The 25,870-nt window shown below is 41.9% G+C and overlaps 1 protein-coding gene across 12 annotated transcripts in view; it reads left to right on the top strand.

Moving 5' to 3' along the window:
* PCGF3 (polycomb group ring finger 3) overlaps positions 1–20,224 on the top strand; it is a 49,579-nt gene extending 29,355 nt beyond the window's left edge. Inside the window, exons 1-11 of one of the 12 annotated variants that reach the window (XM_053372037.1) lie at positions 25–726; positions 1,296–1,333; positions 5,578–5,745; positions 6,328–6,445; positions 8,956–9,052; positions 9,371–9,426; positions 10,857–10,967; positions 12,718–12,806; positions 14,721–14,858; positions 18,800–18,880; positions 19,093–20,224. In XM_053372037.1, the coding sequence (XP_053228012.1) occupies positions 6,337–6,445; positions 8,956–9,052; positions 9,371–9,426; positions 10,857–10,967; positions 12,718–12,806; positions 14,721–14,858; positions 18,800–18,880; positions 19,093–19,140 (729 nt within the window). In that variant the 5' untranslated portion in view covers positions 25–726; positions 1,296–1,333; positions 5,578–5,745; positions 6,328–6,336 and the 3' untranslated portion in view covers positions 19,141–20,224. The other 11 variants (XM_053372038.1, XM_053372044.1, XM_053372039.1 and 8 more) reach the window with 11 other exon arrangements.
* Positions 20,225–25,870: the final 5,646 nt, after the last annotated feature.

Below are 25,870 nucleotides of genomic sequence, written 5' to 3' on the forward strand. Positions count from 1 at the left end.
GGGGAAAGAAGATTTGGAAGATCCCCAAATCTATTTGAATTGCATCACTATAAAATATTTGAACTTCCCCTCCTAACTGGAGCTAGGGAATTCCTGTCAGTGGCAAGAACTCCTTCATGCTCTGATTCCTGCCACAAGAAATGTTTAATGTCTTCAAAGTTTTGGAATGTCACAGAAGAGTCTTTGAGTGGTTAAGTTATCCTTACAAGGCTACTGAGAGTCACCCAAACTCTAAGCTAACCCTGCTTCTTCTGGCGTAGTTTGTCCACCACCCTGCACTCATCTCTCACCTGTGAATCCTAGAAGCTGTCAGCATGCAACAGCGACCACACCCTGGGAACGGCTTTGGTTAGTTGGCTAAACCAGGTGAGGGTAGCCGATGGGACTCAACCCTTGGTGAGTTAGGGACTTCCCTAGCATGCGAAGACAGACTCCTGCAGATTGAGCAGACAAGACTAGTATTGGGTCCAGCAGTCAAGAAGATGGTTTCTGTACATGCTGTGGAGGGAAGTGAGGGGCAGATGGGGCTCATCCACCTGGAAAGGTAGCCCACCAAGGAGAAGGAAAAATCTGATGCTAAATCTCTGCTGCTTTGTGGAATATCTTCAGGAGAAGAAAAGGCTAAGGAGCAGGGCTTTTTCTCAGCCGGAACTTGCCAGAAGTCAGTTTCAGCACCTTTCAAGTGGGTGCTATTGCCATTCTAAGAGAATGAGGGAGGTTTTCATGGTGAGTTTTGGCATGTCTTTTTTTTTGAAAAATAGCACTGCTAAGGAACTCTGAATAAACCCAACACAAATCCAGAGTGGAGACCCTAAGACAGTTGGATAGTGACTTGTACGCCTCCTTCTGGCAACTCCTGCCACCAAGTTGGTGCCAGACATATTGCTCTGCTTTCCTTTGAAACCCCATCAGTGAGGCTGGGGTGGTGGTGTCTTGTCTTCTGGGCAGCCCAGGACCTCCATACACACTGCCCAGGCTTACACCTCGGGGTGGTCACTTCAGTGCTGCTAGTGCAATAGCTTGACTTCACCCCCAGAGATGCATTCCATTGTCTCTCGAGACAGATGGATACCAACACAAAGCACTATGCCATGGGAGCTAGGAAATTGCTGTTTTCAGAAGCAGAAAAGCTTGAGGTTATCTTGGGGCCAAACTAGATATGACCAGGGGAGAGTAAGTATTAGCTCTCCCACTGTTTATTTATTAAAAATAACAATTTAAATATAATTAGAAGTGTAGGCATCCGTTTGAGGCAATGTGTTAACCCTGTTCTCTCTGTAACATTTTCCTATTAGGCTGCTATTTGCCCTGCAAGAGAAAACAAAGCATACAGGTATCCATATTATTAATAGCTTCAGAAGATGATTTTCACTTAACAACAGCACAGAGTAAAGGGTTTAACATACCCACCCCACTGCAGTTCCAATCAAATTTCCCAATGTACCCCTGCAACTGTTGTTAAACTGTAAAAGTATGTACACTGGATGTCCTCTCGTGAATCTTCTGTCATGCAAACCCTTTGACAAATGTCTTATTCTGTGTAGGATTCCCCAGGTATGGAACTGCAGAAGATTGCAGTCCTGGTTGTTGCAGCTGCTGTTCATTCTTCTAACCACAGTTAGTGCCCACTTCCCCTGAAGCACATGAATTTTCTGTTTGCATTTATTAGCTAAGATTATGCTGTTTATTTTGAGGATTAGATGGGTTTGTTTAGCATTACTTCTCGGCATCTGATATCTCAGATCTCTGGGGCACTGCTTTATATGGTGCCAGAGTATGGCTTACCATGAATGTTTTGAGTCCCACATCCACCTTGCTCCTTCCCAGGCTTTTTTAGGTCAGCACAAGACAGGAGATAAGCCAAAGTTTTGCTTATTGTGTTGTCTGGACCCAGAATTGTTGTTAAGGAGGAGATAGTGTACAACTTTCAGAGCTGTGAAAGGACTGAACTTTGGCTATTGTCATGTTCTCAGCATGGTTTGGCTTAGTGTGATGTACAGATGTGGCCATTACGTGATTTAGAAAGTATCCTCCATGGGCAAATACACTCAAATACACCAAGGGGAGAGATAAACTGCTATTATACTATTGTAATATTTACCATATTTTACACTCGTCCAGCCTGGAGTAGAAGGGAGAAACACACTGCTCTAAAAAGTGCAGAAAGGAGCAAAACTAGCACCCCCTACCACAAGCTGTCATGGCTGGCCAGTTTGGCAATGTTGTGGAGATGATAAGTTGCTGAAATGGATGTTTGAGCTGGAAACTGTGATGGGGGGCTACTTACGCTGACACAGATGTGCCCCATTACACATTCTCTCAACTCACCCCAGATTCAGCGTATCAGACATAATGAAACCTTCTTCTTCTTTCTTTGGTGATCACGTGTAGCCGAGTAAGATTGTCTTTCATGAACACAGTCTTAACAGTGAGTACGTAAGTGACTGTGGAGGCCAATTCTGGATCCACACGTCCTTCTGCAGTGGGGACATAGGTTTCCGGATGGGAGCTGATGATAGTGAGGGTTTGCCAAACGTGCCTTCCTCTTAGCACGTTTCTCCCTTTTTTCCTGAGTTCGAGTGTCTACAAAGTCCATGATACCTTTGGTAAAGGCAGCATCTTCCACCATGTGAGCAGGAAGACACCAGCAACCAAAAGCTGTTGGCATCCTTGCACTCGGAAGTACAGTTTGCCCTGGCAGCACATACTCCTTGCAAGTACGTTTTTGATTGCAGCATGTAAAGAGAAGGAAGGAGGGGCCATATAACACAGAGCCCTGAGAGCTTCCTTGGGGGAGGCCTGCAGAGACGAGAGCATAGAGCCCTCTTTGAGACAAGAGCTAAAGACTCACTGAAGGAGTAGAAGTGTCTTTTGCCAAGCAGGGAAAGGGAAGTACCAGGATAAAGGACAAAGGAAACTGCAACCGCTCACTGTATAGGGCACAAGGTAGGGAAAGTGGAGTTTGAACCTCACCAGGGGGAATAGGGAGAAGATGAGCAACACCAGAGACACTACTCATTAGTTCCCTATTGGCAGCAGACAGGAAACAGATGCGTCGTGACACATTGGTTTCCTTCAGCGTTGAGACCCAGTCACATGTGCCAGAAGCACATAGGTTGCAGATGAAGCCTGGCGGAACAAGTGGCAATCTCATGGAGGGGGTCTGAAAGTAGATCATACCAGGGAGAGGGATTTACTGCTTCCTGGCAGTAAAAGAGCATAAGTGCACAATCTTGACCAGATGTCAGTCCGATTGAATTCAGTAGGGCTTTCCCTGAGGAAAGGGGGTTAGGATTGCAGCCAAATCGTAGTGAATAGCACCTGGGGTGGAAGAGAGAGCCTGAAAAGAAAGGTCTGTGTCATAACCAGTTACTCCAGGAGGGCTGCTGTGCCTTGGACAGTTGCTCAGTAGCAAGGTAACTGCTGTGGTGCCCCTCATGGCTCACAACTTCATGTTGATACTGCGAACAAAGAGTGGCTGGAAGAAGTAGGCCGGGAACAGGCAGGGCGTCCTGATTGCTGGTCATGGGGTGCTCTTCCTTAGGGCCTACGTGGAATGGATACCCCATTCCTTGTAGGCCGTGGGGAAAGCCCGCCCCATGAAAGCTTGGTACCTGTGGGCAGTGGCCCATGGAGAGCAAGAGGCATCTGCTGCCAGACTATAGTACCTGCATCTCCTCAAGCACAGTTGCTGTTTGTAAGAGAAGACTGAGTGCCGCCATGGGGGAGAGCCATCCTTCTCCTTGTTTCATGGGAGTTTGCAGTGGAACTGTGTGTGTGCTCAAAGAGCTTGTCTTGATCCATGTGTCCAGGCTGTGATCCAGCAAGACAGAAGTGTTTGGCCAGCAGTATCAGTGTATGGAATGGAGAGCAAGTGTGGTGTAGTGGTTAAGAGCAGTTGACTCGTAATCTGCTGAACCGGGTTCGATTCCCCGCTCCTCCACATGCAGCTGCTAGGTGACCTTGGGCCAGTCACACTTCTCTGAAGTCTCAGCTTCACTCACCTCACAGAGTGTTTGTTGTGAGGGAGGAAGGGAAAGGAGAATGTCAGCCGCTTTGAGACTCCTTAGGGTAGTGATAAAGCGGGATATCAAATCCACTCTCCTCCTTCTCCTCCACCTCTTCTTCTTCTTCTTCTTCTTCTTCTTCTTCTTCTTCTTCTTCTTCTTCTTCACCAACAAATAGTTTACCTATATGTGCAGATGCCTTGTACGGAAGAGACTGTTTCATGCTACTCTGGCTATGGGGGTGGGTGGGGAGGAAGCAATACAGTTCAGGCAAGACACAGTATTAATATATAGCAAAGTGGGGTGGTGAAAGACATAGGAGACGGTTGAATCAGTCATACTTTGTGGCATACAACCCCCCCTCCCCCAGCGTTAAGGACCTGTAATATGGAGAATTGCCTATGCTGATTTTTCTTGGAAAGTTTGGTTTTGATGGATATGCAGTACCTTCATCGGACATAAAAACATATGAATGATTCATTTCTAACAATCTACACAATAATTTGTAGAAGGCCTCTTAAGGGGAGAGAATAGTTAATCATAAAAAAAAGAATTTCCCCCCTCCCCTAAGAATCTTGAGTTTGGCTCTTGCTAGCTAGTTTTATTGAATGACATGTACATTGATCAGGAAAGCAAAGGAAAATGGTCAGTGCAGAATTATCTTAAAGTATAGTGGTATCTCGGGTTACATACGCTTCAGATTACAGACTCTGCTAACCCAGAAATAGTGCTTCAGGTTAAGAACTTTGCTTCAGGATAACAACAGAAATCATGCTCCGGCGGCGCGGCAGCAGCAGCAGGTCCCATTAGCTAAAGTGGTGCTTCAGGTTAAGAACAGTTTCAGGTTAAGAACGGACCTCCGGACGAATTAAGTACTTAACCCGAGGTACCACTGTAATCTGAAGACGCAAGTACATTGAATTACCCTTACTGCAATGAAATTATGAAATGTGTTCCAAAATAAAAATTAATTAAAATGTTTTCTGAGCCAAAGTGTCTCAGCAGTTCTTACTGAAAAGCATGTTAATTTGGTGACACCTGCTGCGTAGGATACCATTGCAACAGATGGTAAAACTAGCTCCCCCCCCTCCATTTTTAATTATTTAATGCTATACTCCTCTTTTTCAGTGCAGATTTTCCCAGTGAGGAAATGTGAGCAGGTGTTTTTATCATACTTATAAGTTTTAGTATGTCATACTTCAACTGCTTTCTGGAAACTTTGAGTTTGTATATTTTTTATGAGCCAAACTTGCTCATCAAATTTGGGTGTTTTCATAACATTCTTGAGAGATTTTTACAGTTTCTTTTGTCAGGGTCCCCTCTACCCCTGCCCTTCCAAATTTAGGGTTCAGGGATTTATTCTTGATGAAAGCGCACATGCATGCATTACACACAGATTACATGGAGATTGTTTAACTTCTGTTCCAAGGCCCCAGTTGAAAGAAGGAAGATGACTAACCATTCCTTATTGTCTTACGCTACCAACATACACATTAGTCCCCACCTCCAAAGTTACACAGACTTTTGATTCATAGATAATAAAATATGTAACATCTGTCCCCTGAGGCAGACTTTCAACAATTCCTTGCAGACCCAGCGACTCCAAATTCCTAGATACTGGATTCCTATCATGCTGCTTTTTAACTGACCTGAAGTCAGCTGCAGGTTATATCAGTCTAAGGTCTTTTCAACAACAGATGAACTTTTACAGTTCAATCGTATACATTCCTACTCAGAGGTAAGCTCCATTACAACATCATGACCCACCTAACTCAGAATTGTCTACTGTGACTGCCAGTGACTCTCCAGGGTTAAATACAGGTTTGTGTTTGTGTGATAGAATCATGTGAGACTCTACCCAGTAACGTGGGGATTTTTGGAAGTTTTTGAAATTTATGCTAGTAATTCATTCTAATTTGGGATCCTACAATCCATACTTCCATCACTGCCCCCAACTGCAATCTGAAGTGGTGCAGTCCAGTAACCGTACCTGCTACTTCTGAGAACTAGGCCCCAGTTAAACCTGATTGTGTAGAATGTCACAAACTTAGTTGCGAATAAATATTGCAGCATTAGGTCTAGAATACCAAATGTTGAACTTGCCTTTAGTAATTGGATTGGACAGTTCAGTGGATATTCATTCTCATTTTCTTAAACCAGGACCCTTCTTTTCAAGTAAAATATTGTTAGGAAGAAAGCTACATTGAAAAACCTAATCACTCTCTGTATTGCAGGCTTATCATGAACGTCAAATATTTAAATTTGCAAAGGCCACTTACATCCACACTTGGAAAAACTGATGGCCCTGTTTTTCTTGCAGACACCAAAGATGCTGACGAGGAAGATTAAGCTTTGGGACATCAATGCCCATATAACCTGCCGCCTTTGCAATGGTTATCTTATTGATGCTACCACTGTAACGGAATGCTTGCATACCTGTGAGTATTAATATGAGTATTAAGAGTGATGTTTCATCAGATGTAAGATTAGTGGGTTGGGTATTTTTCATTGTTCGATACATCCTCTCTGTCTGCTTCTTCTAGCTCTGTAATGTTTCAGAGTCAAATGTCAAATACCAAGCTTCTCTCCACCCACGCCCCCATCCAGGATCAGATCGTGGGTGAAGACAGATTCTGATTACAGATAAAATCCATATTCTGGCTGGATAAGATGTTACTTTCTGCTGGGAAGGACATAGCAGGGGTCCCCGTAAGCCTGAGGCTAACTCTCATGTGAATACAAAGCATATGCTATGGTCCTTCTTTTAGTGGTAGGGGAGAGTGTAAATGAATGATGCCAAGTAATGTTCTGCTTTACTTTGAAGGTGAGGACAATGGTATATTATGGTAGGCTTTTAGGAATGCTAAAAAGTGGGATTGTTTTGAAAGATAAGGTATATTGGAGAATTAATGATGGTGGTGATGTTTGAAGCGGCACATAATCCAAGGTTTATTGCTGGCAATAAATCAGGTTCTTCTTTCCCTCATACGAACCAGTAGTGAAGATCTAAAAGGAAGGATGGGGGGGGTTGTTAATATTTTGCAAGTGGTATTTGAAAGAAAATGAAACATGGAGATTTAGTTCATGTGATACATACTAAATTATGAGTTGATTGCTGTGCCGATTTGTAAGCCTTAGATTAATACTCCTAATTTAAACCTAAACTGAAGACTTTCAGGAACTGTTGTGTGAAACTGTACAAGGCATAACTCTGGACAAGAAGGAGACAAGATAGGTTTGTAGTTCTTGCTCATGTAGCCATAACATGTAGCCACCTGCCCCTTGTTAGGTCACAGTCATTCCCAGTTTGGGTGCTTGTGGCTTATTCCATTTCAGTGCTAAGGTCCTTATGACATTTGAAAGACCCCCCTTCCCCTTTGATAGGTGATGGCTTATAAGTGCATTTAAACTTCATAGAATTTGCCATTTATACAGTGCTTCCAAAACACTGAACTTTCCCCCCTATTCTACTCAGAAGCTTCTCTTCTTTCCCCATTTCCTTTCCCTCCAAAGGAACTTCTACTGTTTGCAAGAGAGCAATAAATATTTTAATAAATAATAAAACTGAACCATCATCTTGGTCTATCTGGACTTTCACCTTGCTGTCCCTCTTCCATGGTTTTAGTCATATGCTTTCTGTTGACTTTTAATGCAATAGGATAGCTGGGTAATCGTGTGGGTGTGAATCTTTGTTATGCCAATAGGTCCTCATTGCTTTGCATATATCTCTCTGCCCTCCTTCCTTGCAAACCAGGCTTCCCTCTAAAGGCTCACAGTGCCTCATCCTGGCTGTTATTAAGCACTACCTTGAGCTTGTTTCTGCTAAAATGTGCATCATTTTTTGTGAGATGTAGATGGCACTGTTTAACTGCAGAAGCCAGGCACCAGTATTGCCAAGGTTTCAAAGCCATTGTAGGACGGTTGGCTATATTCAAGCGGATGGTGTTCTAGGTATCCTTTTGCTGTACCTACAACTCTGCTGTTAACGCCACTGAAATAACCTCAATTTCAACTTTAGACAACGCTAAATCAATGATGGCACACTGTCAGATATGTAATAAATATATGTTTATAAGGAACATCCTATGTATACAGACCTCAGTTTGACTCTAAACACCATGTTGTTCTTAAGCAGTAAACAACTTTTCATAACTTCATATTCTGCATTCAAACAACCTAAAAATAAATGTGTACTTTAAAATTTAAATCCGTTTAGAATTCTATGCCAGAAAAGCAAGCAAGCAAACAAAACCCCTCCCAGTTTTATATTGCTGCTCTTCTGATCTTTCTTATCTATATTTTACCCTCTGAAGATGAAAGGAAGTGCTTGAATTTATGCCTTAATATTTGTATGTTAGACAATACATCCTTATTGGGCATTATTTAGTTAAAGCTGGAAAGTGAATACAAATAGATGCTAAAATATATAATGCATTTAGATTACATTTAACTTTTTTTGTATTGAGAAAGCAGTTTTGTAAAGAATGAAATGTTCTGGTCAGAGATGGAAAACCTCAGGCTTGGAGGCCAAATGCTTGGAGCCTTCCAGGGCTTTCTGGCCCTCATAAATCTCTCTAGGTCACATACTCTGGAGATCCATGCCCCTGGCCCAGCTTTGCATCCCCCCCTTGAGTGTTTTTTTGACTGGCTGGAAAGTGTCCAGTGAACCCCAATAATGCTGCTTACTTGCTTGGATGGAGGATAGAGAGGAATGTGTGAGTGTGAAGAAACTAGGCAAAGGTGATGTTCACATTTATGGCTTTGTTCACTTTTGCCTTGGCCCACCCACATCCTCTATGTGGCCCTCAGCAAGTCGCCCCGAAGGGAATGTGGCCCTCTGGCTGGGTGGAGGGCAGGTTCTCCACCCCTGATTTAAGTGAACAGTGTTAAATATGCAACATCCATGTTTGTTCTTAGGACGGTAGTAACCAAATCTTTCTATAAACAGTCTGCAGGAGTTGCTTGGTAAAGTATTTGGAAGAAAATAACACCTGTCCCACATGCAGGATAGTTATACACCAAAGCCATCCACTACAATATATTGGGTAAGTAACGTTTTAAGGTAATATGTACAGAGATCTGCTAGGTATGCCTTTCCCATCAGTGGGCTGGTTTAGAAATGCATGTATATAATTTGACTGCACATCACTTGTTTGCATAGCACAATGAAAATTATGGGGAGCCATCCAGCCTTCCTTCATTAACTTTACTTTTATGTGAGGGGTGAGTTGATGTTTCAGCACTCATCCCAAGGGAAATTTCAATGCTCATCCCACCATCCAGTGTTAAGTGATACAAATTCAGCATGGAAGTGCTTCATAGTGAAATTTACTTCTTGTTATTTTCTCTCTCTTTTTGGCCAGTCATGACAGAACAATGCAAGATATTGTTTACAAACTTGTTCCAGGTCTTCAGGAAGGTAAGTGAACAATATACTATTCGGTAAACATTTACATATGATTAAAACTTTTCAATGTGGTGTTTGCATGTAATGGTTTGATTTTTTAAAATAAAATAACATGCAATAATGGATGGCATGATGTAGTTCCAGGTTGTTTTTATGGGGTTGCTTTGGCAACTAAGGGCCAATCGGCATGTTACAGTGGAGCTCCATGCTTGTAAAAGTTACTGGGATGGCTTTGGTGGTTTCAAGTTTGGACTGGGAGAGAGGGGAGGCCCCCCCCGTACTGTGGCCCCAAGTCAGATCACTTTTGCAGAGCTGCTGTTAGCCTGTAGAAGAGAAAACTAATCTCTTGGTTGATTTTACAGAAAGTTATGTTGGGAGCTCCAGACATGAGGCACCAATGTAATATGTAGTTTGGCCCTCAAGATACTGCAGGCAGGAAAATTCATTGCAGTGTGGGTGCCTTATATTTGCACATGTGAATGTGAGAAATTTTAGCGAAGTGGGGATATTTACTGGTATTTATTGATATTTGAATGGGCCCAGAGAGGAATGACAGGATAACTAAATGCCTTTGGGAAATTTATTTTATTTATTAGCTAAATATATATATAACCACCCTTCACCTGAAAATATGTAACACAAAATATATAACCAAAAAACAAAAGCAAACCAATAGCCCCCTTCCCACAAACACATCTGGAAGACCATAGATTTTTTTAATCAGCCAAAGGCCTGGTTAGAGAGGAATGTTTTTGCCTGGCACCTAAATGTCTAAATGTCACCCTCATTTCTATTATGTAACTGATAAAGGACACTTATCTAAGAAGCACATGAGTAAATTTCAGGAACAAGTCTAATGATTCAGGCATTTCTAACATTTCCCAGCGGGCTTCCTAATTTACCAGTAAATGTCAATATCCACATAGTTGCTTACATTTCCTGCAATGCATACTAACATAAAATTCCTTGTGGATGTGCTGCAATTTGCAGTCCTAGATTTTGCTGTTGCCTGTTTCACTAATATGGATACTTTATACATATGATGTGTGTACAGTAATACCATCATTACTTCTGACTGAAAATTATTTCATAAATGAACCAGGCATGGGAGTGTATGTGTGGGGGGGAGGACTTTATTTCACAATTTGTAAAACGTGAGTCTCCGTCTCAATCCTAAATCTTGCCTAGAGTCACTAACAAGTGCATGAAACAAGTGCTGGGCCATTTTAAAGTAGAAACTGAAATCCAAAAGTAGCATTCAATCGTTTAAGAAATTTCTCATCGTATTAAGATGATGTGTAATGAGTCACAGAAAAGCTGTCGGACATTAGAGAGTGCTCTTGATACATTTTGCTGAAAGTGTGAGAGGAGTAAATTGTTTGCTTTAAGTTGATGAAGTCCACTAATCTTAGCTAAAGACACTGTTTTAAAATGTTAAACAGCGGAAATGAGAAAGCAGAGGGATTTCTACCACAAATTGGGCATGGAAGTACCAGGTGACATCAAAGGGGAGACGTGCTCAGCCAAGCAACATTTAGATTCCCACCGTAATGGTAAATAGACATTGCATGTATTTGCTACACCTGTGCTTGCGAAAGGAAATTGTTTGAACATTCTTTATTGATTTATAGTATGTTTATTACCAATATATTCTGTTTCCTAAAGAATATGTATGCTGTTGCTTGTAAAATGTGGGACAAATAGATGCTTTCCCACAAGTAAGCAGTTTGAAGGCTACAGCCTCCTGACTTATATATTCGCAACAAATTTTACATTCATGCCATTTTCCACAATTGATGGTACCTATGATCTTCCCCACTGGCTATTGTATGGTCCACCTGTTTGTGTAATGTAGGAAGTGGACCCATCATCTGCACACATATGGGTTCTGTGGTGTAGGCATTCAGAATGCCTAGTGGTTTATAAAGATGACTACAGGTTTGACTAAGGATGCCGGATCAATAGCCAATTTTTAAGTCTTTAGAGGCAATAAAACAACTTCACTGTGATACACTTCACTGCGAGCTGCTTTCATCAAAGCGAATTTGAGTGGCGCACGTTTTTCTGCTGTTGCAGAATGAACTTTACAGTCCTTAAGTGGCATAATTGTGACATGAGCCACTGTAGTTAAGAACCTACTTCAGATGCATCAGCCAAGAATGCTGAAATTTAAAGAAATAAAACGCCTAGGATCTAGAGCAAGGAATGTGTTACTGGTTCAAAGACACAAGTGGTATCCTAATATTAATCTTGACAGTAGTGTGGGGGTGTCCATTAGTGCCCTAGTGCCAGTGGATGCCACATGCTCTTGGTGCTTCTGAGCAAAGTACTGCAGAAAGATTTGATGTGGGTATAGTGGAGTTCCTCTCTGTGTTCACCTTGTGGGATGTTCTTATGCGACACAAGTTCAAGGCATTAGGGGCCAGGTGTGTGTGTGGTTCCTGGCAGTTGGGCAGAGTTGGCTGTCTGCATCTCACTAACTGAGAAGCTCTAAAATAAATCTAATGTAAAATTGGCTGTGCCATATAACCTTGTGTTTGGGGTTGATTGTGCTGCTCCAGTACAGCTTGTCAAAACAGAATGCTAGTGTTGCAAGGACCTTCATGGCTTTGCAGGTAAATATGCCACCCCAAACGATTTAGCTTCATGAAGGGCTTGATTGTAAGGAGAGAACTCTTACACTGCCTCTGAAGAGGAGCAGAATAAAGAACCCTTTCCCTACATCTCTGCTGGGGACAAATTAGCTGATAGTGGTTATGATCAGGGGCAAAGTGTGGCCAGATTTGTTTTCTGGCTTCCTGTTCTCTCTTTCTGGTATACTCTAATTTTAAATCTCCAGATGTTTCAGTCAGAAACAGGAAATGGAAATTGTGTGCAGTTTAGCCTGATTTTTTGAAATATCCGAGGTGTTGCAATGAGAAGAATGTGGAAATGTTATGTTGGGATGAAAAGTCTGAGTTTTGGTGGCTTTGCTGGTAAACTGTTTTCATTAAAAGCAGCAAGAGCACAATCAGGTTGTTGGTGGAATTATCTAAAGATCTTATAACCTATCAGAATCTTGAGAGCTTTTTTTAAAAAAAAAACTTTCAAATGCCAGAGTTTGTCATGATGCACTACATGACATACTAGACACATAGTGTCTTCCATGTGTAGCTTGAATTGCTCTTAATATGAATGAATTTATTGTAGCTGATAGAGCTACATCTGAAAGGGCTGAGGACTTCTTGCATTTATTTCATATGTGAATTTGATATCTTTAGAGTCTTCAACTTTGTCACAGATGCTCTCTGCTTTTTTCATAAGGGGAAACAAAAGCAGATGAGAGTACAAACAAAGAAACGTCGGAAGAGAAACAGGAAGAAGATAATGATTATCATAGAAGTGATGAGCAGGTACTGTTTAAATATGTCCTTTTAATTAAGCAGATGTTTAGCTTTTGGTTTCAGGATAGAACCAGCTAGGAGATAACGTTGTACCTTTTCAAAGAAGGCATTTGTGTGAGTAGCTAGAGATGCTACGATGGGTGTGTTCATTGTTAAGAGAGAGTGGTGTCCAACAAGATGCTGCGCAGTAGAATTTCCCCTACCTTTCCATCTGCTCAGTGTGTCCCCTGCATGTATTCTGGGTCCCCCCCCAATCTTCCAGAGCAAATTTGGGAAGGGCACAGGAAGGCATGTGGGGAGAGGAGGCGAAGTTCCATTGCAGACACATTAATCCTTTTGTTAGTGGAGCACTTATTTGGATACTGCCCAGAGTTTCAAAAGTTTCTCATCGAGTGAGTACTCAGTTTCTAAAACGAAAGCAGGCTATGATTGCTGGGTATTATGATTCTTTGAAAGTGTTGAACCCTTCGCTGCAATCACCTGTAGCCAGGTTTTGTTTCCTGTCATCCTAGTGTGGTTGGTTGTGGCTCTGAAAACTCCATATACCAGTTGAATAATTGATGCAATCTTCTCTGTACACTTTGCTTCTGTTTCTGCTCTGGAGAAGTTGGCTTTTCAAATCACTGCCTTTTAGGACTGTTTCTACACATGCAGTTTATTCCTGCCAGCTGGTCTGTCACCTGGCTTCAGCAGCTGTGGAAATGTAGCTACTTAGATAAACTGTTATTTCATCCCTAACTTTCATTTCTTGTTAATGAAATTCAGCATTTCCTACTGCAAGGAAAAACAATGAATCTTTTTGTTTAAGCATTTCATAATTTTGCTATTTGAGTTCGTTTTGAAGAAGGCAATGATGTGACTGTTTCGAGTATCTCTGATGTTTGAAATTGGGAGAGGCCATACCTCAGCAGTAGAGCACATTTTGCACACAGGAAGTCTTGAGTTTAATCCCCTGCGTCTCCTGCTGAAATAGATCCTTGGGCAGCAGGTGCAGGAAGGATAGCCTCCTGAGACCTTGGATAACCTCTGCTGCTCAGAACAGACAACAGTTGACTAGATAGAGCAGTAGTCTGGTATCATAAGGCAGCCTCATATGCTCAGGGTTTTGCTGAAAGCCAAATCCCTTGACTCCATGGATCATAGAGGTAGAACTGGAAGGGCCATTTCGTGTTTGTTTTTTTGTTTAGATGTACAAGACAGCTATAAATCCTGGGAAGAGTTACGGATCCAAACGGACATGGATTTAGCAGGACACCGTAGGGGAGTGGGCAAATGTAGAGGAGCTGGTCCTGGAGTTTGCACATCCCAGTGTAAGAAACATCTTGGTTTCTGTAGAGGAAAACTAAAGATGCAGTGCTTTACCTAGGTAGGAGGCTAGCACGGTCTTCACCGAACCACCTGAACAACATCACCATGTGAAGCTGCCTCCAGTATGCGGAGCCTCCACCAACAAAAACACATACCTGTCCCAGTTTGGTGGTGAACAGCAGTTCTGGTCTTGGAAGGTATAGATCTCTTGCATGACTCTTTGATATGTGGAAGTTGCATGCTTCCATCGGTACCTGTCAGTTGGTACCCATGATGTAGCTGCTCCCTAGGAACATAGGGAGGTTGGACTGTTTCTCCATCTATCCCAGTATTCACTACTCCACCTTGCTGTGGTTCTCTATGCTCTCAGACTGAGCTCTCTGTTGTCACCTGCTCCCTGACTCTTCTAAAGCAAGAGATGTCAGCGGTTGAAACTGGGACCTCTCCTGTGTTCCAAGAATGTGCTCTACAGCTGATTTATTTGTACCTTCATTTTATGTAAAATGAATCCTTGCTTAGTTCAGTTTCTCAACCTTTTTGCCACTGAAACAAGGGGGACTTAGCAGGGAACCCCTATTAACTCGTGTTGGCTGCTTGTTTCCCCCCCCCCAAAAGGTAAGCATCTGCTTAGAATGCAACAGCAGCAAATTGCGTGGATTGAAGAGAAAATGGATTCGCTGCTCTGCACAAGCTACAGTCTTACATCTAAAGAAGTTCATTGCCAAAAAGCTTAATCTTTCTTCTTTTAATGAGGTAAACTTTATAAAAAATTATCCATACAAAGAACAAACATACGATTGTGTTGTGTTCTTAAAATGATCTTGCAACTCTTTTTTTTAAAAAAAATAGAACATCACTTTACAAATGATAGGTTTTTTTTTTCTTTCTGAGACAGAAATAGCTTGATGAATAGAAAGTGTTGGTATCTTGAAATAGTCCCTATAGGTATAACAAATGAGATTTTCTCTTAGAATTGGTTCTGAAGCTTTTCGGTATTAGTCATATTTCACTATTCTTCCTTCACCTGCTATTTCCATTTGAACCATTCTTTTTAGCATCTATAGGGAGACTTGGCTGTTAAGAGGTTTGGGGTAGAGGTTTGTACTAAGTGACATCCTGTCCTGACTGTTGAAGTCCCAGGCCTTCTACTTTTTCAAGTTTTTTTTTAGCAAAAACAGCGGAGATAACCTCAGGCTTTCATTCATACTGTGCAGCTTAGAAATGTGCTTTAAAAACAAAAAAATCAGCTCCAGTAGGTCCCCTAAACTTGTGGAGCAGATTTTAGGGGCACACAGAGTGCTGTGGGGGGTGGGGAGAAGGGAAGTAATGTTTGCATGAGTGGAAGTCTGTTGTGCAAGCTGAATGCCACAATTTGATACCTCACCCTCTAGAATTTAGGTGGCTTCGTAGCTTGTTATAATTATTATTTATTAAATTTGTTTACCAACCTTCATCCGAAGTTCACGAGGTGGCTCGCAACATAAAAATACACGAAAAGACAAAATACGTAATAAAATAAGAACAAAAACAAACCAATAACCCTCCTCCCACAAACACATTTAAAAGGCCATGGAGCCTCTCTGGGGAAAACAATCCACAAGCGGGGAGCCACCACAGAAAACGCCCATTCTTGTGTTGCTGCCCTCCAGATCTCTTGTGGAGGGGGCATTCAAAGAACGGCCTCATGGTGATGGCAGGGTCCGAGTTGGTTCATATGGGGAGAGATGTCCTTGAGCTATTGTAGTCCTGAGCAGTTTAAGGCTTCATAGATCAAAACCTGCACTTTGCCTTGGGCCGGGAAACTAATTGGCAACCATTGCAGTCGGTGTAATATGCTCAAACCGTCTTGCTTCACTGAGCAACCAGGCCACCGAATTCTGCACCAGCTGAAGTTTCTGAACTTTCTTCAGAGGCAGCCCTACTGTGTTGCACTAATCTAACCTAGATGTTACAAGAGCATAGACCACAGAAGTTAGACTATCCCTGTCCAGGTAGGGGAGCAGTTGGGTCTCCAACCGAAGCTAATGGAAGCCACTCCGCACCACCGAGACCACCTGAGCCTCAAATGACAACCTCATACCTCTTCCTTTAGAGGGTGTGTAAGCCCATCAGGATCAGGCCACCTCCCATCCATCTGGCCTAGAAATACAACCACTAACAGTGTGTCAGTCTTTTTTGGATTGAGCCTCAGTTTGTTGGCTCTCATCCAGTCCTTTGCCAAGGCAAGACGAGGGTCCAGCACATTCACTTCCCCACCTACAGATGCAAAGGAAGAACAGAGCCATGTGTCATCAGCATATTGTCGACAGTGGACTCTAAAACTCTGGATAACTCCACTCAGTGGTTTCATGTTAAACAGCATAGGGGATAAAATTGAACTCTGATGAACCCAGTTACAGATAGGTAGCCGTGTTGGTCTGCCATAGTCAAAACAAATTTTTTTCCCCCTTCCAGTAGCACCTTAAAGACCAACTAAGTTAGTTCTTGGTATGAGCTTTCGTGTGCATGCACACGAAAGCTCATACCAAGAACTAACTTAGTTGGTCTTTAAGGTGCTTCTGATGAACCCCACATTGAAGGGTCTACAGGGCCAAAGAGCACTCTCCAAGCACCCCCCTCTAGCAGTGACCATCCAAGTAGGACCAGAATAATAATAATATTATAATAATTTATTATTTATACCCTGCCCATCTGGCTGGGTTTCCCCAGCCACTCTGGGTGGCTTTCAACTGAATATTAAAAACAATACAGCATCAGACATTAAAAACTTCCCTAGACAGGGCCGCCTTCAGTTGTCTTTTAAAAGTAAAATAGTTGTTTATTGCCTTGACATCTGCTGGGAGGGCGTTCCACAGGGCAGGCGCCACTACCGAGAAGGCCCTGTAACCTCACTTCTCGCAGCGAGGGAACCAGAACCACTGCAAAGCAGTGCTACCACCCATCACCAACTTGGACAGTCGCTCCAGAAGGATACCATGCTCGATGGTATCGAAAGCTGCTGAGAGGTTGGGGAGAATTAACAGGGACACATTTCCCCTGTCTCTCTCCTGACAGAAGTCATCATCCAGGGCGACCAAAGCAGTTTCTGTGACAAAATCGGGCCTAAACCCCAATTGAAATGGATCTAGAAAATCAGTTTCCTCCAAAAGTGCCTGGATCTGGTCCGCAACCACCCGCTCAAGAACCTTGCCCAGGAAGGGGAGATTGGCAACTAGCCGGTAATTGCATAGATTTTTGAATCCAGGAAGGGCTTTTTAAGGAGTGGTCTTGCCACTGCCTCCTTCAAGCAGGCAGGGATCACCTTCTCTCATAAGGAGGCATTAATCACTTCCCTGGTCCAGCCAGCTTCCCCTTCTCTGCTAGATTTTATCAGCCACAAGGGGCAAGGGTCCAGAGCGCAAGCGGTCACCCAGACCAGTCCAAGCATCTTGTCCACATCCTTGAGCCTTAACAACCAAAACTCATCCAACAGAACAGGACTAGGCAGTGCTCTGGACATCCCTTGAGAGCCATCTGCTCTAAGGGCAGAGTCAAGATCAGGTGTGAGAGGTGCAGGTAACCTGACAAGGGGAAAGTGCGTGGCTGAGCTTGTCCAATCAGCTCCTAGGATGTGGGAATGGATTTCCTGCTTCACATTGGATAAACCTATTGAACAAGATTTTCCCCGCGGCTGGGTGGCTACTTCTGAAGTGGTCTCTATATAAATTGTGTGCACGCCCTGTGTGTCTGGTCTTGCAGGTCTAATAAAAGCCAGACAAAAGTGACAGACAGAAGGATAAAGTAGAAGGTATAACCAGACCTATGTTGAGACATCTAAAGCTGGATGTTTTGGGACCATATAATAGTTTACACCTTAATATTCATGATATGGATGTATGAGACACTCTGATTCTGATGAAGGCAGCCAGACAATCAAAATTGGCCATCAAATATCTAATGAGGCACAATTTGCCATTTTCCTCCCCCTCCCTTTTTTATTGCTGTTTCTTATCAACTGCTTCATACATAGGGTTAAATGCTTAGTAATGGTCTAGTTTGCCCCTGGACAATTGGGTATTTACTGGTGACTTCTGCAAACTTCTTTTTTGTTCCTAGTGAATCCTGTCTGGGAGCTAAAATGACACTCTTTTTATCTGCTTTTTCATTCAGACCTCCCTCATCCCTTCCTTTCACAGTTGCTTCAAGCAGGCACGCTCAGAACTTTGCACATGCTCATTTTGATAACTTCCACACACTCTGGCTTTTGTTTATTTTCCACAAGGGCAGAGCTTCTGGTCTGTTGTAGAGCACAACACAGATTGTGACCTATCCCTTTATTGTTCTGCACACCAACAGAGACTATAGAATGCAGTTCATGCCCTGAGTCATGCAACCCCAGTGGGTGCCCAAATATTATCCCTGCGCTGCCTGGCAAGCTCAGTGATAGAGACAGATAGAGACATATCCTTGTTATGTAATTTGTCCTGTGGCCTAGAGTTTGAGCTCTAAATGGGTTTACTGTATTGGAAAAGACTTCCAAATTGTCTTCTGAAGATCCTTATAGGGATTCTTTGAAGCAACATCTATTTTGCCCATAAAGGGATTACAGTTTACATTTAAACCGCCATTTTCTTTAATTTTACTGTTTAAAATTGTGTCAGGATTTGTGCCAATTTGTGTTTGATAAGTAAATGAAATACTTCTGTTTTTATTAGCTGGATATATTATGCAATGAAGAAATTCTGGGCAAGGACCACACTCTCAAATTTGTAGTTGTTACGAGATGGAGATTTAAGGTATGCTATATTTGTGGTTAACTTGATGCATTTAACTTTTGAGATTAAAGCCTCCAAACAAACTTACTGGGGAGGAAACCCATCTCCCTGCACACACATGCAAAAGAAGTTGACCATGATTGGTTTAAATTAATTTCCATTTTGATACATAAATTGCTTACATTCTACACTAAACTATTTACTAAAAGCAGGTGTATTATTTTATCTTTCAGAAAGCACCTCTACTGCTACATTACAGACCCAAAATGGACTTGCTGTAAGAACTATTTTGTCCTTCTGGACGGTTTTTTGCAGAGACTATCATCGGGCACCTTCTTAGTGCATCACGCAATTGACCCGTGACACAGACCAGCAGAAATCATTCCCGAGAACAGTAGTGCTCTCCTGTTCAACCACCCTGAATCTTTCTCTGAGGGATGCATTAACCTGACTTTCTGGACAGAAAAATATTTATACTTTTTTCTACAAAAAAAAAAAAAAAGGATATCGCAACTCGAGAGGACACTACCAGCACGAAGTTTACAGACATTGAAAACACTTCACAGTTCCCTGTGTGTAGCTCAGTTCTTGGTCATCATCTTGCAAAGACGCAAAATAGGTTTAAAGTGTTGTGAAGGAGATGAATTTCGAATTTGTTGCCCCAAGCCACTTTTGTGTTGCTTCACAACGTAACTTAAATGTGGCACATTTTTTTTGCAAGATTTTCTGTCTCTTTATACCTCACGGCCATCTTGTCTGTTAGTAAGCCATTCCTAGATTATTTAACATTGACAAAGATCTAATGGCTGGCAGTGAATTTCCTGTGTTTCACTGTTCTAGACTGTTCTCCTTGGTTCCTTTGCTGATGCATTGGATGAGGTTATCGGAAGATTTTCGATTGTTTCCATTCGTGGTTTTATCAGTCACATCAAAAGTGCTGAGCATTTAGAACATAGATCTTGCGGAGCTGGGGCTGATATTGGACTGAGGGATTTGCCTTTCAGTAAATGAAATAAGCCATTGGCAGCCTTAACTACTTGAACTCCAGTCTTGTTCCTTTTGAACAACACTCTAATACTAATGCTACAGCACACTTTGGCGACATGCGTTAGTACATTGACTTTCTTTCTGGTTTCTGGTTTCCCTAGTAAGTCAGTTCTGTCCACCTGACTCTCTGCTGAATTAACTTTATGGGGGTCAGATTTAGATGGCAATGTGGTACTTCCTGGCCTTAATTATAAATCTTTATTTATTTTTTAATCCAGGCCCCTAGGAATGCATTAGCCCCTCTAAACTATGTAAGTACTGTCTCTCTCAATAGAGGATTGAACAGCTTAAAAAAGGATAAATGCTGCTCCACTTTAAGCAACTTGAGATTTTTTTTTTTTAAAGTTTGCGTTCGGATGTGACTTCTGCAAGTTTGCACCACGCACAAAGTGGGTGTGTGATAAACTGCATGCTAGCCTTCATTGGTCGAGGGCACGTGAGGCCCTTTCATCGGGGGCCATTTAAATGGTCCAGTCTGGGCTGCACCCAGTAACATGTGTGCATACTCTCATTGTTGCACGTAACTCTATGTACTGGCATGTTTTCCCTCTCCCACATGCACATACATGCACAGAGGCATGTGTATTCTTTGCATGTACACAAACCTGCCTTTCCTCCATCAGGCACCAGCTTGGCTGGGACTTGTATTTGTCCCAGGGACTGGTAAGGGAAGAGGGTACATCACTTTCCATGATGTTTTGCCGTTTTGCAGTACGCTGCCTTGAGTTAGGTTTCTCCTATCTCTGTTGCTTCAAAATCCGCTACTGGTGGGATTTGGGCTTGACTAGAAGCACAGAACGGCCAAATGAATAAGTGTCATGTACAGGCGGTGAGTTTCAGAGAGACCGGCAAGAAGGTCGAGGGGGAGATGATGTTTCCCCCACTTAGGGAGACATGCTTGAGTAGCCAATATGCTTAGCCCATAGCAATTTGCCCATCTTTGCTACTTGTTTTTCTGAGCATTCTTGCTCTGTATTAATGGGTGCAGGTTAATGACTTTCCTTTGTGGAAGAAGCCCAGATAGGGTGCAACAAGGGGGTGGTGTATTATGACATGTGGACCATTTAACAAATCCTTACCAAACGGAAGTCCAAAACAGGTAGTTGCTGGATAACATTGAGATCAAGTATCTATGTTAATAGCATACACTCAAGTTAAAATACTGTTCTCATCTTCTTGAATGGATGATTCTCGCAGCGCTAGACCTCCCCCACCTCTTCAGTTAGGAATTAAGTCATTTCCTTCCCTAGTCCTGATTTTTCTACTGTCATCAACTAGAATTAAAATTCATCACCCAGCTTCTTTCAGCCATTGTCCTCCTCTATGCCTTTGGCTTCTCCCGTCAGTGTGATAGGAGCCCAGCTTTCCAAGGTGAGCAGCGTGGCCTTCGTTACCTCAGATTTTATCATGGCAAATCTTAATAGGTGGAAGTCAAAGGAGTCAATTAGAGGAACGAAGGGGAAATGGGAGCAAGTAGGAAATGTTGAGATGACTAGATGAGATTTGGCTTAGCAGTAGACGGCACTGGACACTCTTTCTGTGGAAGGTCTTCCAGGGCAAGCCCTGTTGAAATGAATGGGCACCACAAAGACTACACTAAACATTAAGGGCACTTATCCTGTTCACAGGAGAATTTTCCACTGGATAATTTCCCTTAAATTTGTAGCTTCTACTTCTTAATAAGGCCATACTTCTGTGAAAAGCAATTTCCCATTTCACGTTAAGCTATTGCTTGCCATTTTCAGAAAGTATCTTCCAATATTAAAAACGAAAGCACTGGTTAATGGAAGACTATGGATTTGTGGAGTGTGGAGGACTATATGGGACTGTGTGAGGCCCCTGGAAAAAGAAGAGTCTTAACTTTAAGGTTTTCCCCAATTTCACAGGCCTTATGGTGCTATCTGAAAACATATTGGCTAACATTGCTTAGTGAGCCTTAAGCTTGGAGCCTTGTCCAATACCCACTTGATTCAATTAATCTTTTAGAGGGTTAAATGACCATATACAACTATTCAGTCTACCTCAGACTAGATACACAGCTGAATTGTATGACCAATGCCATCTTAAAATACGGAATATAAATGTTATCCTGTGTAACTTAAAACTGAGGGATTAAATAGTATCAAGATGCAAACTACAGCCCCACAACTCTTGACTGCAGCAGTCTACAGAATCTGTATTGCTAAGTTTCTAGCAAATTTTTGAATCACTTGAATTTGATACGGTGCTATATAAATATATTTAAATATATATCTAGGCAGGTGCATGGAACCAAAGCCAGCAGTTGACACCTAAGCTGGTTTTGCTGCTCTTCAGCGAGTATTTATCTCTGCTTTTATAACAGCCTGATGAAAACAACCTTGGCAGAAAATGTTTGGGTTTTTCTTTCTTTCTCAACAGCTTCTTAGAATACATTTTTTTTCTGTGGAAACTCAGTTCCTTGGGGTGTGTTTGTTCCAAAGACCTAGCTGACTTGTTTTATCAGAAAAAAACACAACCACAGTGAATACCAACAGAGCAGATCCTTGTGATAGAAATTGTCTCTCTTCTGTGAAGTTTTTAAGGGGCAGGTTGCACAATGATTATGTTGGCAAAACATTCTGTTGATCTTCTGGCTTTAGGTCTTGGAATCATTTTCAGCTTGAGTGGCTCAGGCCACACAATTTGGTTGAATAAGTGATCTATAAAAGTTACTGTGAAGTTGGTTTTCGAGGTTTTTTTTTTGTTTTGTTTTTTCAAATGACTGCTTACCGCTGGTAAATAAATGCAGTAAAATTATCTTGTTGCATTATCCTCAGCAACAAAAGAGACGAGCATAACGCAGGTTCATGTTCTCGCTTGGTATAATTTTCTTTTAAAATAGAGAAATCAGAATATATAATATTGAATTTTAAATAAGATTGGGGCAGGGGGGGTTAAAAGTTAACTTTATAAAATTATTTATTCTATTTTAAGCATTCTATCTTACTTTTTACCATCTAAGTATTTTTTTGGTTTTGATGGTCCAGCTTTATTTATGGGCATATAAAATGAAATTGTGAGATGTTTTTTACAAGCTTCTTCCTTCTTTTTGTGAGGGCCAGACTGGATGTTGTGCTGAATGGGTGGCTGCAACCAAAAATGGCAGCCGTGTGTCAAGTCTTCTCCCCACCTCTGTAATGTTTATGATTACTTATTTGTGCTCTCCTGCCATTTTGCATCTCTTTGCACCCTTCCGGAGGCAGACAATGATATGAGAAATGGTGAATGCTCTTACATGAGGCACAGGTAAGTTGTACTAGATATTTCAGAGCAGTAAAGAGGGAGGATACAGCTGTGATAATGTATGACAGCAGCTGCAAATTTAGTGTAATATTTAGTTTGGCCCCTTCTTTGATTTTTTTTTTAGTATGTTTTTGTTTTGTATGGATAAAGAGCATTACTTTATGCTTTTTGTGCAATAGGTTTGAAACATGCTTCTGTTAGGCATAACTTTAAGATTTTAAATGTAGCATCTACTAACCACAGATCTGAAAAGGAATGTAGGTGGGTTTAAGTGTACATTCAAATGGGCTCTTCTGTTTTTCGTTTTTCCTTCTTTCCTGGGATTTTTAAGAGTGACATTTGGGAGTTGTGTCTGTGTGAAAGAACTACCTGTCAGCAATATTTTTTAACGAAAAGATTTGGCAAAAAACTCTTAAATGTAAAATGTGGAAGAAATTGGCAAGACTTGCAACTTATCCGAATCTTTTTTTGTGTGCCATTAATATGTCTGGTATTGCTCTCTTATTTGTATACCATTTAACCTGGAAATATTTATTTCTCAGTGGTTGTGCAATGCTCCAGATGCAAACTGTAACCTTGGAGGGGAAATGCAATCATTTTAAAATATCAGACTTCAAAATATGATGGTGCTATTCCCCCCCCCCCAGTAGGATTTGAGCCTTTTGAAAGCTTATCTGGCTCTTATTGTTTTCATAACAATCTAATTAGTCTTGGGAGATTCACTGTCCTGTTTCTTTTCCAGTGGATGACAACTCTATTAGCATAGCCTATTTGCAATGATTTGAAACTGAGCTGTAAATTTAAATGCAACAGGAGAAAGCCAACCAGTTTGTACATCTACACAATAACTTTGATAACTTTATATTTTAACCAGTACATAAGAAATGCATTTACTGCAGACGGTTAAAACTGTATTTTACAGAAAAAAATCTGTTTCTGTATTTCCTCAGGTAATTGCTCCAGTTTTAAACACTTCACGTGATACCTTAACTTAACATATATACACGTGCCCTCCAAGTTCAAATGTAAAAAGATGAGGTGCGCAGGCAGACCCCATTGCATGCCAGAATTGCAAGTGGACGTATTCACCTTATAGTCAAAATGTGCACAGGAAATGCAACCTTTTTAGCAAGATGCATACTGCTGGCTTAGAAACGCACTTTCTGCTTTAAGTGGAAGTGGTGGCTGAATGCACATTCTCCAGGAATTGGTTTCTAACCCTAAAAACTGGCTGCTGCCGTTTGAATTCCTCCCCTCTTTGTTGAGCACAAATTGTGCCCTGGAGGTGACTCACAAAGGCCAGGGTTACCAGGTCCTTGCGATCCAGGGTTTCTGCTGAGCAGCTGCAAATTGGCAGAGAAGATGGAGATCTGCAGCGGAGGAAGCAGGGTGTTTGTGTGTGTTGCTTAACCATTTCCCTTACAGACCACTTGCCTCCACAATCCTACAAACATGCTTCTGGAACCCTGGCTGGGGTGAAGTGGAGGTTGCAGGAGGAAAATGGTGCAGGAAATGTTAAGCACTTTCTCCCACCTTACTCCTCTGCTGCAGTTGGTTCCCTTAACCCTACTGTTTTGCAGCTCCGTGGCAGATCTCGGTTCCAGCCTTGTTCTGTTGCTGAATGCGTTGTTCTGACCACTGCACCTGTCTGGAGCTCTGTGAATGCCCATGAGCATTGAACCTGTCAAAGCTACAAATGGTTCCTCCTCCTCCTAATGTTTTGTGTGAATGGGCACATTTACTTGGGTGAGGAAAGTTACCTAAGGTGCACTGTGCACACCCGCTGGGCTTCGGGTATTGCAAAATGCCCTATTGAAAAAGGCAGTGATAACAGCCAAGTGACAGGGCAAGTGTCAAGAATACCATTCGCTTGCAACGAGATAAATTTAGGGTTATGGGACAATAAGCCAGTGCAACCGTTTAAGCCTTTATCCTCACTTTGTGGCATAATTAAGTTACTGAAAATTCTTGCCGTATTAAAAACAAATAAATCATATTTTTTGGCTTGGTTTCATTTGAAAGTTTACAAATTTTTTTTACGCTTTGTGTTGCTGTGTAACTTTTGTACTATTGGTGGCTAGTTTTTGTCTGGATAAGCCTTTTGGGGGATTATTGCTTAATGTTTTGATTTTATGATAGTGAAGCTTGTATTCAGTGTTCTGCCAATTAATATTATATGCTTGTAATAAAAGCAAAAAAAAAAAAGGCTATTTTTTTTGGCCTGCTTTTCAAGAACGTGAATGTTTAGCTCGCAGAAGGATAAATCCACACCCCTGAGAATGAAAGCAAGCTGGGCTTGTGTGACTATTGCCAGTTTTGTGTTCAGTAAGCTCTGATAATGTCCCTTGCCTGTCAGGCTGGAGGACAGAGGCGAATGTATGTAGAAACTAGACCAAAAACTCAATAGCTCACAGCTATTTCGAAAACCGGAAACTCAATAGCCGACAGCTGGGATTCAGGTTGTTGCACTCAGTGGAAGCTGTGTGGCATGTTCAACTTCCGAGGCATGTTCAAAAACTGAAGCATTTACTTCCAGGTTTACAGCGTTCGAAAACCAAAATGTTCAGCAACGGAGACATTAAAAAACCGAGGTATTTTGCCCCTTGTCCCAACATCACTGTATGTGTCCAGTTCTCAGCACCATAGTTTAATATGCTTGCAGAGGAGAGCAACCAAGATGATCAAGGAAGGGTCTGGAAA

Source organism: Podarcis raffonei, chromosome 17, assembly GCF_027172205.1.
Source record: "Podarcis raffonei isolate rPodRaf1 chromosome 17, rPodRaf1.pri, whole genome shotgun sequence".
NCBI classification, from domain to species: Eukaryota; Metazoa; Chordata; class Lepidosauria; order Squamata; family Lacertidae; genus Podarcis; species Podarcis raffonei.